Source organism: Crocodylus porosus, unplaced genomic scaffold (genome assembly GCF_001723895.1).
Source record: "Crocodylus porosus isolate Cpor-Errol unplaced genomic scaffold, CroPor_comp1, whole genome shotgun sequence".
NCBI classification, from domain to species: domain Eukaryota; kingdom Metazoa; phylum Chordata; order Crocodylia; family Crocodylidae; genus Crocodylus; species Crocodylus porosus.
Genome location: NW_017728919.1, coordinates 360,872 through 374,337, shown reverse-complemented (window position 1 = coordinate 374,337; position 13,466 = coordinate 360,872). Strand labels below are relative to the sequence as shown.

General features: G+C 57.4%; 1 protein-coding gene across 1 annotated transcript; it reads right to left on the bottom strand.

The window, feature by feature from the left end:
• Positions 1-496: 496 nt before the first annotated feature.
• On the bottom strand, positions 497-10,822 carry KISS1R (KISS1 receptor). The gene is made up of 5 exons (XM_019538248.1): positions 8,254-10,822; positions 3,517-3,641; positions 2,749-2,884; positions 2,249-2,487; positions 497-1,586 (listed from the first exon to the last, which is right to left on the bottom strand). The coding sequence occupies exons 1-5, from the start codon at positions 8,510-8,512 to the stop codon at positions 1,230-1,232; spliced, it is 1,116 nt and encodes a 371-aa protein (XP_019393793.1). The 5' UTR covers positions 8,513-10,822; the 3' UTR covers positions 497-1,229.
• Between the last annotated feature and the right edge of the window lie 2,644 nt (positions 10,823-13,466).

The following is a 13,466-nucleotide window of genomic DNA, read 5'->3' as shown; positions in this document are numbered from 1 at the left end:
TCTGAGGATGGTACCCAGCAGAAACACCCTGGAGAGAGTGGGTCTAGTCTCTGCTCTGCCACTGATCCCCTGTGTGGCCTCAGCCAAGTCCCTTAGCCCCAAACATCCAGTGGGGAGAATCATTCCCTGCCTGATGGGGGGTGGGGCACATGAGAGGTGGAGGGAACCGGGCTTATTTAGTCTAGAGAAAGACAACAGAGGGGATTTAATAGCAGCCTTCAACTCCTTGAAAAGAGATTCAAAAGAGGATGGAGCTGGACTGCTCTCAGTGGGGGCAGACGACAGGACAAGGAGCAATGTGCTCAAGCTGCAGCAAGGGAAGTTGAGCTTGGCTATTAGGAAAAAAATTTTCACGAGAAGGGTGTAAAACACTGGAGCAGGCTCCCCAGAGATGTGGTGGACTCTCCATCCTCGGAGGTTTTCAAGACCCAGGTAGACAAAGCTCTGGCTGGGAGGATGTAGTTGGGGCTGACCCTGCTTGGAGCAGGGGGCTGGACTGGATGTGACCCCCTGAGATCCCTTCCACCCTCATTTTCTACAATTCTGCGATGCAGAGGCAGTGTCAGGAGGATGAGTGCTCTAAAGAGTGGAGGGTGAGGGTCCTTCATCTCCCTTTCCCCAGGCTCAGCTTTCCCTGGGGAGCCCCAGTCTTAGTGCCTGTGCTGTGGTGGACATGGAGGGAGGCAGCTGGGCTTTCCCTGCCCTCAAGCAAAAGTGCCTCTCATGAGCCAGGATGGGAAGTGGCACAAAGCTGTGTCAGGACAGGAGCTGCTCTCTGCAGCAGAGATGGGGATGTTGCGATGAGCGGCTTTTTCCCCTGGGGCTGGGGTGCAGAGGGGCTCAGATGGTTCGTAGCAGGGGGAGAGACCTGTGGTGTGAATCCCAAGGCCCAGAAGGGACGCCCCCCCTCTGAGCTTGTGCCAGGAGCTGGACGGCGCAGCCTCTTTCAGAAAAGCAGACGTCCTGGCACGGCGGTGGCTAGATGACCTGGGCAGCGGCTAGCAGAGGTGGTCGGCCTGGGTGAGCCTGCTCATCTCACCCTCGGCACAGAGCGTTCTCCGCTTCCTGCCCTCACCTGGCATGGAGCGTAGCTCTGGGTCACGCCAGCAACCGCTGCCTCCCCACCCCAGAAGTGGCTGCAGGACTGCGGTGGACAAGACAGACCATGGGGCACATGGCGGGGGGTTCAGGTCCCTTCTCCCACCCCCTGCTCAGGGCACCTCCACCCGCTACTTGCCGGAGGAGACAAAGTGCATCTCGGTGTTGACGTTGGCGCTGCCCGCGCCGGTGCTGCCTACCCGCTGCTTGAAGGCAAAGGGGAAGACTTTCCTGAAGGCCTTCCTGAAGTTGGCGCCCATGAAGGCATAGACGAGGGGGTTGACCGAGGAATTGGCATAGGACATGCAGTGGGCCCAGATCTTCACCTTGTAGGTGTAGTAGTTGCGCTGGAAGCCGGGCCCGAAGGCCTGCAGGAGGATGAGGAACTGCATGGGCCCCCAGCATATGGTGAAGAGCACCACGATGATGGCCACCATGCGGGAGATCCGGGCGCGCAAGGCCTCTGAGCGCTCTGCCAGCTGCTGCACCTGCAATCGGCCAGACCCCGGGGGTTGGCAGGGTGGGAGGAGGGAGCCGGTCACTGGTGGGGAGGTGTGCAAAGGTGTGCATGCATAAATGGCAACGTGGGTAACAGGGCAGCAGGCAGTGGGGACTGGCCTGATGTGTGCTGGGCGTGGAGGCAGGAGTCTCTCCTGATGGGGCTGGCTCAGCCTTGCACAGGGTGAGTTACATGTGGATCATCTGTGTATGTGTCCCCATGCCATCAGTGCTGAAGATGCATGCAGGATGCAATGTGGGCACCCGGGGTGTGTGGGCACGGGTCTTATGTACACGCATGCAGCATGGAGATGTGTGCATGCCAGGGATGTGGGGGCATAGGTCTTGTGTATGTGATGCGGAGGCAGTGCGTGCACCAGAGATGTGTGGGCATGGCTCTTGTGCACCTGCATGTAGCATGGAGGCATGTGTGTGCACCAGGGAGGCACAGGCATGGGTCCTGTAGCATGGAGATGCGTGCATGCACGCCCATGTCCTTGTGTCTTGATGGGGAAGACCAGTCTGGTTCCATGGCCAAGAAGCCGGAAGCACCATCAGCTCCAGCTGCCACCGCTGGAAGCACGCAGCCCTCTGGATGGCACCTGCCGGTGGAGGGGATACGCGGGCCCGTGCAGGGGCAGGAGGCTGGTACCTGGTAGCCATTCTCGGCCGGCTCCACGGCAGGATGCCCCATCTGATGGAGCATGGCAGTGTAGCAGACGCAGATGGTCAGCAGAGGCAGCAGGTACACAGCCAGGAAGTTGTAGAGGATGAAGGCCTTCTCGTGAGCCACCGAGGGGAAGGACTCGCTGCAGTAGGTCTGGGGCCCGAACCAGTAGCCCTCCGTCAGCTGGTGGTACGTCAGCACCGGGATGGAGACGACGAAGGAACCTGTGAGGGGCGGCAGGTGCTAGAGCCAGCGACCAGCACCGGGCTGGTTAGGAGAGGGTTAAGAGGCAGGGGCAAAGGTAGGAGGGGAGGGTTACCAGGATGGCAGGAGGGCACTAGCAGAACCAGGAGCACGGGTCAGGGCCAGGGGATGGGAACTGGGACCACAGTCGAGGACACGCAGACGCGTGGAAGGCACCAGGTTCAAGGACTCCCGGCTGCAATGCGAGGCCGGCCCCAGGCCAGGGGTGGGGGTCAGCTCACCGCTCCAGATGCCCAGGCTGACGGTGACGGCGACGCGGGGGGTGCGCTGGCGCAGGGAGCGCAGTGGGAACACGGTCACGTACCAGCGGTCCACGCTCATGGCCGTCAGTGTCATGCAGGTGGCCTGCACGGAGACCTGGGGGAGGAGGTGGGCATGGGACATGGCCAGACCGCGTCCCCGCTGGGTTTGGACCAGCGCGCGGAGCAGAGGGGCCCTTGGGGAGCTGTAGCTATAGGGAAATGAAAGCCATCATCCACTGCAGCTGAGATGGTCTGAAAGCACAGACCCCACGAGCCCTTCTCCTTAAATGACTTGTCCTCCCTCCCTCCCTTGGCCTGAGCTCCGGGGTGCAGGCAGGACTCTGGGGATCAGCTCTTGGCAGCTACATCTCTGTCTAGGAAGGTGATGGGAGAGCCCAGATCCAGGCAGATCCAGGCTTTGCCCACCTGCAGGTAGATCAGGGACCACTGCCAGGTCCCATCTGTGACGTGGGGAAGATATTTCCCCTCCAGGCCTGGACCTTGAGCCCAACCTGAATGGAGAGCAATGGGGAGCCTGCTCCCATCACCAGGTGTTTGGTGCAATGAGTTTGGTGGCTCTCAGTCCTCTTTCTATGGCTGCACTGCCCCTGAAGCCGGAGCAGCTACTGCAGACGGGGTGCAGCACCCCCCACTCCAGTGAGGATCCAGTGGCACCCTCAGCGGAGAAGCTGATGGTCTCAACCTGCCTCTGTCCGGGGCTGGGGGAGCCCGGGGCAGTCCCCTCACCTGCTGGATGTAGTTAACGAACTTGCACATGAACTCCCCGAAGATCCAGCCGGGCAGCGGGTACAGCATGGCAGTGAAGGGCACGCAGCAGACCAGGAAGATGATGTCGGTGGCGGCCAGGTTGGCTGTAAAAAGGCAGAGGTGGGGGGGTGAAGGTTAGCACGAGTTCCCAGGATGTGGGTTGAAGGCTGGGGACCGGTGAACAGGCCCAGCCAGAGTGCCCGAGCCACTCTGCGTGCATGCTTTTGGGCTTACTCACCCAGGGAAGGAAAAAAAGAAGAGCCAGGATGAGTCACTGTTTAATAATGAAGCCTCGGAAGCCAAGATATGCTCACATGCCAGGCATCTGCCCCTCCTTTCTCTCCCCATCCCCATGGAGCCTCAGCATGGCTAAGGAGCAGCAACTGGGCTCCCAAGGCAGAAGGCACGGAGAGGGTGCCGAGCGCCCTGTGGGCATTGCTCAGCTCCTAACAGGATCAGATCCTGAGAGGAGACTGCGCCTGGCGTAGGACACGCCTGGCACAGAGAGTTTCTAGCAACTGCGTGAAGAGGCTGGGAGGCTGCGGGCTCCCACCCCGGGGCTGGAGCCAGGCACTTCCAAGGGCCAAACTTGGCTCTCGCGTTTGACTCCCTGGGCAGCATCGGACCAGTCACCCTAACCCTAACCCTGCGCCTGTTTCCCCGTCTGTACAAAGGGGATTGGCTCCACTTTCCTCTGCTGGCAGGATGGAGAAGAACCAGGTGGGTGCAGCCATTTGCGCTTCCTCAACCTGGTGAAGGGCGCTTGTGCCTAAAAGCTCACTAAGAAGAATTTTTCCAACTATTTGAGTTGGCCTAAGAAAAGATATCAGATGTACCCAAAGACCCTGTCTGCCTGTGCTCTGCTAATGAGCTCGTTAGCACTGGAGCACAGCAGAGGGGAAGGCAAAGGGGACACAGAATCCACCCTCCCCATACCAGTCCCTGCCCTCTCCCCCGGCAGGAAATGGGAAGAGATTTCCCTGCCCTCCGCTTTCCTCCCTGGGTTGCCTTATCCTCAGCTCAATCCATCAGGCTACCTACTTCCGAAAGCTCAATGTGGCTTCCCCAGTTTCCCCCCTGGGACTAATCCCTAGTAAATGGCTGAGAATGGAGGGGGGGGGGAGCTTGGCACCTGGACAAGCCACGAGTGAATAACGAATCACTCTGTAATGCGCAGCTGCTGATCCGGTATTTACCTGCACGCTCAAGAGGACCTAATTACTCAGGCCTGACGAATGATGTGCCGCCTTCGCTGGGCCCTGTGCCAGGGACCAGCTCAGGCACTGCAGTGACTCCAGACAGCAGAGCACATGGAGGAGGGGGCGCATCTTATTTTACACTGCCCCCAGGCACGACACCCCGTGGACCCAAAGCATTTAATCTGTGGAGCAAGGGCCTCTGGGGTAGAGCACGGCACATATTTGTTCTACAAGGCGTAGGAAGAAAACACCCCAAGGAAATCTGGTATCAATCCTTGTGCTGCTCAGCAGGGTACAGTGATGTAACAGAGTGTGGGGTTCGGAGGTGCTATGCACCTACGTGGTTGTGCACTTAACCAAGAGGCAGGTAACCAGGGCTTGTTACAGCGGGAGCACCGGGCTAGTATTTGGACTGAGTTTTAAACCCCGTATTCATGCACGAGACTAAAGGGCAAGGTGTGAAGGAGATGATGCCTTGTGGACAGGTGCGCAGGAGCACCGTTCTGCGGGTGTGAGCGTTGGAACGGGGGCGCAGGTTCCTATGGTAGGTTAAGTAAGCAATGATCAGTGACTAGAAGATGTCTGTCTGTTTATCCATCAATAGATATATGTATCTAGATATCTGTATCTAAATATAGCTCTATCTATGTCTAGATATAGCTCTATCTATAGGTAGATATCTAGATACATATATCTACTGATAGATAAAGACATATATTTTAACAAAAAAACAAAACCCATCAGGCTAGTTTTTGGACTACGCTTTATAGCTGATAATAGCCAGGTCACTGTGTTACGCAGTTAAGCACGTCAGGCCTTTATCTGGTGTTCTGGCAAGAGGATGATGTTTGTATTTTTAAAGTAATTATTTATGGAAATGTGTAGCCACAGAAACTGCTGCTCTTTAAATGATGGGGCAATGGCTCGACTCATGCCTTTGTTTCCGCTGCAGCTGCTGATTAGACCCCGCGTGCCGAGCTGTGGCAGTAGTTGGGTAAATGTCAGTGGATCATATCAGATTTACCCAAAGAAACTTGTCAGGGGATCATCCTTCCTTTCATCAGGGATGTGCTGGGCAGATAGGGCAGCACGGGAGGTGTGTGGAGTTACTATAAGAGCGCACCATGGGTTGTTAAGAGTCTTTCTGGACGGGTCTTTAGGGCAGCCGAAGATGAGCTCCACCCTGGGAAATCTAGCTCATGTCTTCTGCTCCTGGAGCCGAGTTATTTGCTTCCTTCTCACATCTCAGGGGTCTGGTGCCACCCGCAGTGAAACCAATAGCAACACATGAATAGGCGCCGACTTTTATTTTTGCCAGAAGGGGCCTAAGATGATGGACAAGTGGAAAGCTTTATGCTCTTCACGTGGCTGCCCTCTTCCCGAGAGGGGCCAGGGCCCTAGGGCCCCATGTACTTGGCGTCTCTGAACACATGCAGGGGCTGGATTGTCCCCTGCCTTGCATTTTGAGTGCTTCTGCTGGGGTAAGTCAGCCTGATTTCCAGGAGAGGGGAAAGGGGAGCAGGTAGACTCTGAATGCTCTGAATTGTACCCATTTACCTGGAGGGTAACTGAGGACAAAGGCACAGGGCAGAGAAGGATCAGGTCCCTATTCACTTGAATGGTATAAGATTGGGACCCTTCAGTGCTCTCCATCACCTGGGTTACTGCACACAGAGGCAGGAAATTCTTGCAGTTCCTAAAACGAGCTGTTTGAAGCCTGGCCCTGTAATCATTTTAAAAGCAGCTGCTGCTACGCTGGGGAGGGAGGAAGCAGCGGCAGCTAGCTGTAGACCTTTATTTTCTTCCATTAGGCCACAGATGAGGTTTCGCAACAGCAACAAAATACAGAGAGAGGACTAAAAATCACTTCACTGCGAGGCTGGAATTGGGCTAGGAAGAGCCCAGGCTGCCTCTGCCCGGCGCGGCACCCAGCCTGGCGAGCTCTGCCCTGCTGCACAGCACGGAAGTGGACGCATGAGCTGGGGCTGGCAGTGCTGTTGCTTGTGTGTCCTGCGTGGTTGGTCCCTTGACCCGGAGTTCGGCTCAGCCGGGCAGAAATGTTGAAGGTAAGTGGCAGCCGCTGCCAGACCCAGCGTGGTGCGAGCCTCAGAGAGCCGCCGAGCGAGTCTTGGTCCAGAAGCCTCAGATCCCCTTTATCGGAGCTACTGCAGCCCCCGTGCCCGTGATCACAGCTGGGCTGGTGGTAGGTAATACCTAGGATCGAGGACTAATCCACCTGCACAGGCTCCAGGGAGCTTTCCCTGAGTGACACTGGCAGGATCGGGCCCAACAGCTTCAAAGCACCGAGGGAGTTAATAACAGCGATGGATTTGCACTGGAAGTGCCCAGGAGGGGCAGCCATGGGGTGGATGCCCACAGTGCTGAGCTGAGGAGCCACCCTTGCCCCCGAGGGCAGGATGCGAGGGACAAGGAGACAGTTTCTAGCACTCCCCCAGTGCGAAGCTCATGTCAAACGCCCTGGGGGTACAGCAGCAGGGCTCAAACATTTGCAATCAGCAGATCGCAGTCAGATCTCGGGTATCGTCACAGCCCCTCACCACCCTTCTCAAGGGTTTAATGGGAAAGAAGGTGCTGGACCCCTCACCCTGGCTCTGTGTGCGTGTCTGTGTGTGTCCCTTGGAGCAAGGCATGTGCATCACCGTATCTGCACGCTTACATGCCTTCCAGCACGGGTGCTGTGTCTGCGCACATGGGTGCAGCTCCTGCGTGTGACTGCGTGCATGGATGCGCATGCCCCTTGGAGCAAGAACTTGTGTGCGTGTGTGTGTTTGTGGTCTCCATCGCCAAGCGAGCACAGCAGGGCTGTCCAAGAAGGGCGCAGCAAAGCTTATCTGAGAGTACCAGGGCTGGGGTACACAGAGCAGGGGAGAGGTAAAAGGAGATGGATGGGTATGAAATGAAGGGTCTCGCAGCCTCCCTAGATGAGCCTGGTCCCAAGGCAGCAGCACACCCAGGGCTCCAGGGGCAAAGGACAGCTCGGCCCCCTCCCATCCCACCCCACTGCACCCCCCCCAGCCTTGCTCAAATGTCTGGACACAAACCCAGCTCCATGCATCACCTGCACACTTACCTGGCAAGCCACACACAGTGCATCCCACCCCGCACCCCTCCATGCCCCCAGCATGGGACTCAGCCTGGCGTTCCCAACAGCTGGCAGCCAGCACCATCCCTGCCTGCCTGGCTCCTGAATGCCCAGGGCTCCCAATCCAGCTGAGAGGCACCTGCGTGGGGATACCTCCAGCTCAGTCCAGCTCTGGGATTCTAGGATGCTGCATGCCCCTTGCACCCCCGCCCGGTCCAGCTCTGGGATGCCCTGTGCCACCGCCCTAGGATGCTGCACGCCCCTTCCAGCGCCCAGCCCAGGCATAGCCCTATGCCCCTTCCAGCTTATGACAAGTGCCCAGCCTCAGGGGGGACCTGTGGCTCCCTCCAGCCTCAGGGCCCCCCTGGCTGGGCATTCCCAGTGCCCCTCACCCTGTGCCCAGCCCAGACTCACCGATGTAGAAGTTGGTGACTGTCCTCATTGGCTGGTGCCTGGAGATCACGTAGATGACCAGGGAGTTGCCCGCCAGCCCCAGCACCAGCAGCGCTGCGAAGCAGAGGGGCACCAGCCAGGCATCCACCAGGCGTGGGGGGCCGGGGGGCCCCGAGCTGTTTCCGCACAGCAGCCCCCCAGCCCCACACGACCCGTTGGGGGGCAGCAGCGATGCATTGTTCCCGGCGCTGCCCACTGTGTCCATCCCCACTGCCCGCATGGCTGGTGGGGTGGGGGGCAGCCGGACCCCTGGGTTTTCTCTCCACTAAGGGGGGGGTGGTCCTTGTAGCCCCCAGCCCAGGCTCCTTGAAGACCCCAGACGTCCCAGATCCAGCCACCCAGGGGCTGTCCTGGCTCCCGGAGTGTCTGTCTGCTTGCTTCGGATCAACTGCAGGAGAGCCTGGGGCGTTGCGCTGCCAGAGGGAGGGGACCGAGGGGCTGGCACTGAGCATTGCCCACCCCCAGGGACGGGCTGGTCCTGTGGGAACTGTGCCTGTGCCACCCCCCAGCTCTGCTGCGGACAGCTGGGTCCAAAGCCAAGCTCAGCCCTGTGCCAGCACAACCACCCTGCAGGGCAGGACTCCTGGGTCCTCCCCCCAGCCTGGGCTGGGGCAGGGCCAGGGCCAGGAGCCTCTTAGAAAGAGAAATGAGGGTTGGGAGGAACCTCAGGAGGTGACATCCAGTGCAACCCTCCTGCTTCGCTGGACTAGAGGTCATCCCAGCCCCCTTGGCTACTAAAAGCGGGGACCATCCACTGGTCCTGTAGGCTGGAAAACGCCCCGCAGAGCAGCTCTGGCTTGCCCAGTGCCTCGTTGGAAGGTTTGACTTGGAACACAACATTTTTTTTCCTTAAATAAATAAGCAAATAAATAAAATTCTTCCTAGGAGAACAGGTTGGAGCATTTTGACTCACAGCGACCCAGTGGGATGCCTGCTGAAATCACCAGGCACCCTCCGGGATCCAGCTCTGGGGCACGGATCTCCAGCACATTTGGTCCAAAATCTCACGTTTTGCATTTTGCCACCATCACCGGTGTAACGGATCCAGGGGCTGATTGCATTTGGCAGCGAAGAGCATGAAGGGACAGGCTGCAGGTCTGAGCGTGAAACCGGATGCTGGCATGGGTTAGAACAGCCTCAGGGCGGCTTTGATCCATGCCAGTGGTGCCTGGGTACAGGTAATGCCCCAGCATCAGCAGCCCTGCTACCAACAACACCTAAGCTGCCTGACCCCCAAAGGTGCTGGCAGTGTGCCTATTTCCTTGCCATGAGCTCCCTTCCCTTCACAGCATCCATGTACCCTGTAGCACCAATTTCTCCCTGGATTAAAAGCCCCTTTGCAAACACCCCCACACGTAAGATTTTCACCCTATTTGGATGAATCCGTGCTGCACTTACATTTCTGATTCTCCTTCCTGGAGCTTGATGGATTTAGAGAGCATCACACCGCTATCCAGAGCCAGGAAACCATTTTACCAGTGGGTTGGGTTTTTTTGGTCTAAAAAAGAGTGCTAAGTCCATTAAGGACAATCTATTAATTAAGGAGAAAGAATAGGAGAGCAGATGGAAGACGGGGGAAAAAAACAAAGCCCTTGTAATTATTGGAACTAGCTGGGAACATTGGGTCTCTCAAGGATAAATCATCTGGTTTTGTGCAGGTTTAATTAACACTCCTTCCTGCTACTTGTTTGCTCAGTTAGGTTTGCCGGCTTTGAGGTGGCGTGGCTGCCTCTTGCCCCGGCAGGCCTGCCTTTCCAGATGCTTGGTTGGGTTTGTACTTGCTTCCTTGGAGGTTTACAGGAGAAAGGAAGAGACAGCAGGGAAGTCCTGAAGGGAATGCACTTTTCTGATGCTTTCCATATGGCACGAAAGCTCTGGTGTCATGCCATACGGGTTGAATCAGAGACTCTCAAGCTTGGATGGGCTCTTGTAGGCCACCTAACCTGCCTGCCCTGCACAGATGCAGCCTCCTGCTCCCAAAACATCCCAGACAGATGCCCCTCCGGCCTCTGCCTGCAAACCTCCCAGGAGGGGGATCCCACAGCGTCTCTGGGCAGCTTGTCCCACTGTTTTGCTGCTCTATCAGGGAGGACGTTTCCCTGAGATCGTCTCCATCTGCGTTGCGGCACTTTAGACTCACGTCCTGTTCCCTGAAGCAAGGGAGAATGGGCCTTCTTCTTTATAGCAGCCCCTTGAGCACCAGAAAGCAGCTCGGGCCCCTTTTCATCTCCTTTTCCAGGCTAACCATCCCACGGTCGGACTTGATCTGTTCAGGTCCCTTCCGACCCTAGAAACTATGACATCATGCTTGGTTCTCTGTGTTTTTCCTCATGTGGCTGTATCCCAAGATGAGCTGTCCTCTTACCATGTTTATTGTTGAAATCCTCACACCAGGGCTGGTGCCTGAAGTTGATGGAGGCTAAGTGACTTGCCCATGGCTACAAGGTAAGGCAGTAGCAGGGAAGGCATCACTATTAAGGTCTCTGAAGTCCTGATCTAATGACCCTAGTGACTGGGTGATCACCACTAGGTGGGAGCTTCCCCAGGGGTGTGGACCCCTACCCCCCTCTAGACAGTGCAGTCAGGCCCTAGGGCGATGGGCAATCGAGGCAGCTGTGAGACAGGAGTGTCACTGCTGCTATGACAGGTGGAGGCTGCTTTGGGAAGCTGGGTTCCCCCTTTGAGCCCTTACCCACCACCATATGGCTTCAGGGAGGAAAGGCGAGAGATCAGGGGCTATTACCAGTGCAAGCGATGCTGGAAAATGAGTCTCTGGCTGGACTGAACCCAGCCTGCTCGGAGTTGGCTACGGAGGCTTCAGCCCTGCCCCGTTTGCTCAGCTTCGTGTGCCTCATCCGGAGGAGAGACCCCCCATCTTACTGTTGCTGCCTCGTGTTATTTGCTGGTTTGGGAACTGGGGACAGTTCAGCTTTCTCATATGCGGAAATAAGGGAGGGAGATGGAGAAAGCTTCCCAAGCCCGAGAGGGCTCACCTGCTTGGAAATGCAGCCGTCTGACGCAGCGGAGCTACGCCAAGGAGCAGAGGAGGGGGCAGCTGTCCCAGGTGGGCAGAGCTGCAGGTTAACCGCTCATTTCCATTAGCTTCCGGTTTCGCGGTGTCTTGTTCAAGGGTGAAAAGCCAACCTAAATTAGATTCCCACCAGACACAATCATGGGTGAACCGGGCAGCCTCCAAAATGGGGACCTGAAAAAGAAGAAAAAAGAAAGACAATTGCAAAAAAAAAAAAAAAAAAAAGCTGTAATATTGCACATACAGGACTGGCAATGTTATCACTTGAGAATGGACCATTTAAAGACATTGATACCACAGATGTGATAAAGACTTTTGCAACAAAAATATCATTATCTCTGGCGGAGGGGGGCCTGATACTAAAAGTTTACCAGGAGCCTAGGTGCGACACTGATTCCCACACACGGCACCCCCGTTCCATCCAATACTCGGGCCCTGATTCAGGAAACCCCTTAACACATTTCTTGAATAGGGAAGTTTGCTCTTGATCAGGTTCCCTGATGCCCTCAGATCCACCCACAATCTGGTGCAGCGAGGTCACTGTGGGGCAGCAGTGACATGTCAGCGAGCAGGGGCAGGGTGCCGCAAACCCGCATTGCTGTCCCCTGTCCAGTTAGCTGCCCCCCCATGCGTCCCTCACCCTCGCTGGGACTCAGTGGGGCTAACCTGGGGGCAAAGCGGAAGGGAGGGGTGAATCCTACATTGGGAAGAGGCTGGAGATAGTCACTGCAGACACCAGACCACGGAGCCAGGAGGCATCGTCCCCAGTAACACCCATCACTTCATCTTACAGCAAAACCTCCTTTTTAGCTCCTTTTTCCCCATTTCCTTTGGACCAGACTGGGCCTGCCTGTGACAAATGCAAAAAGGAACAGAGTCCTATCACTCCGAGTACAGGAAAAAAGAAGCCTTTCTTTCCTCTGAAGGCAATTTTCTCCGCAGACTGCTCTGTGACACCGTCCTTGGACTTAAAAAAAAAAAAAAAAAGGAGCCAGTCTATAGAGCTGCTCAAAAGAATGGTAATTATCTTCTAAACCACTTGCAGATCTCTGCTATAGCAAGTTTTGCTGTGGGATCCACTTATAAGCTGGCTACAAAAAAAAAATCTGTATTAGACCCCCACCAGTGGTGCTGGGACTGGAAAAACCGGGTTTGTTTGCAAGGGCTGGCATGTGCCTTTCCCAACCAGCTCCAGGATCATTCCTTGCAGTTTATAGGATCCAGAAGGCATCCCCTTCCTCATCTTTATTCACACCTGCATTTATGGCACGGAATAAATCCAGCTGGCCCCCCTCGATCCCCTTTTCCCAGACAGTCGCTTCCCTCCCTTATACCCGGGTCCATCTCAGCCCCTCTGCTCTGCTCACCCAACCCTTTACCTGAAGGGCCGAGGCACACAGGCAGGGGCATGCTGCTGGCTCAGCGGCCTGAAAACTCAGCCGCCTGCTTTCTGCCTCTCCCCTCGCCTCCGCCGCCTCCTGCAAGCAGGCGGTACAGGGCAAGCTGGCCGCAGGCGAGCACGCTCCCTGCGGGCTCCGGGACGGCCGAGGCTCTCGGGCTCCGGCGTTTCACCGGAAGCGGGGCTGGGATGCATCTCCGCGGCTCTCCGGCAAGGACACCCTGCTGCTCCTCTCCTGTTTCCTGGGCCGGGTCCTACAGACCCCCGCGGGCCGGGGGGGAGCCCCCTGCCTGCAGGCGGGATGCCGCCCGCCCGCTCGGCTTTGCTGACGTCCTTTCTGTGCCTCGGCGCTGCCCAGGCTGTTACACACCGGCGCAGCCTTCGGCTGCCGGGCTCTGCGGGGGCCGCCGGAGCGAGGGAGAGGGAGCGGCGGGCTCAGAGCCCTCAGCCTGGAATTCAGCTCTCACTTCCGCGGATAAACCAGGCCCCCGCAGCCCGGTACGAGCTGCCCGAGCCCCACTGAGCCCCACGGACTCGCGGGCTGCTTTGGGGCCCTCTATTTCTGGCCCGGCGTGCGCCCGCAAGTGTCACCGGCATTAGCAGCGGCCCCGCGGGGGCTCCAGTGCACCCGTCCCAGGACCTCGGCCCAGCCCCGGGGGCCCGCACCCAGGAGCTATCGTACCCCGAGGGACGGGGGGGGGCACCCTGCCCAACGGCACGGCCCCCATGGCAACCCCCCACCGC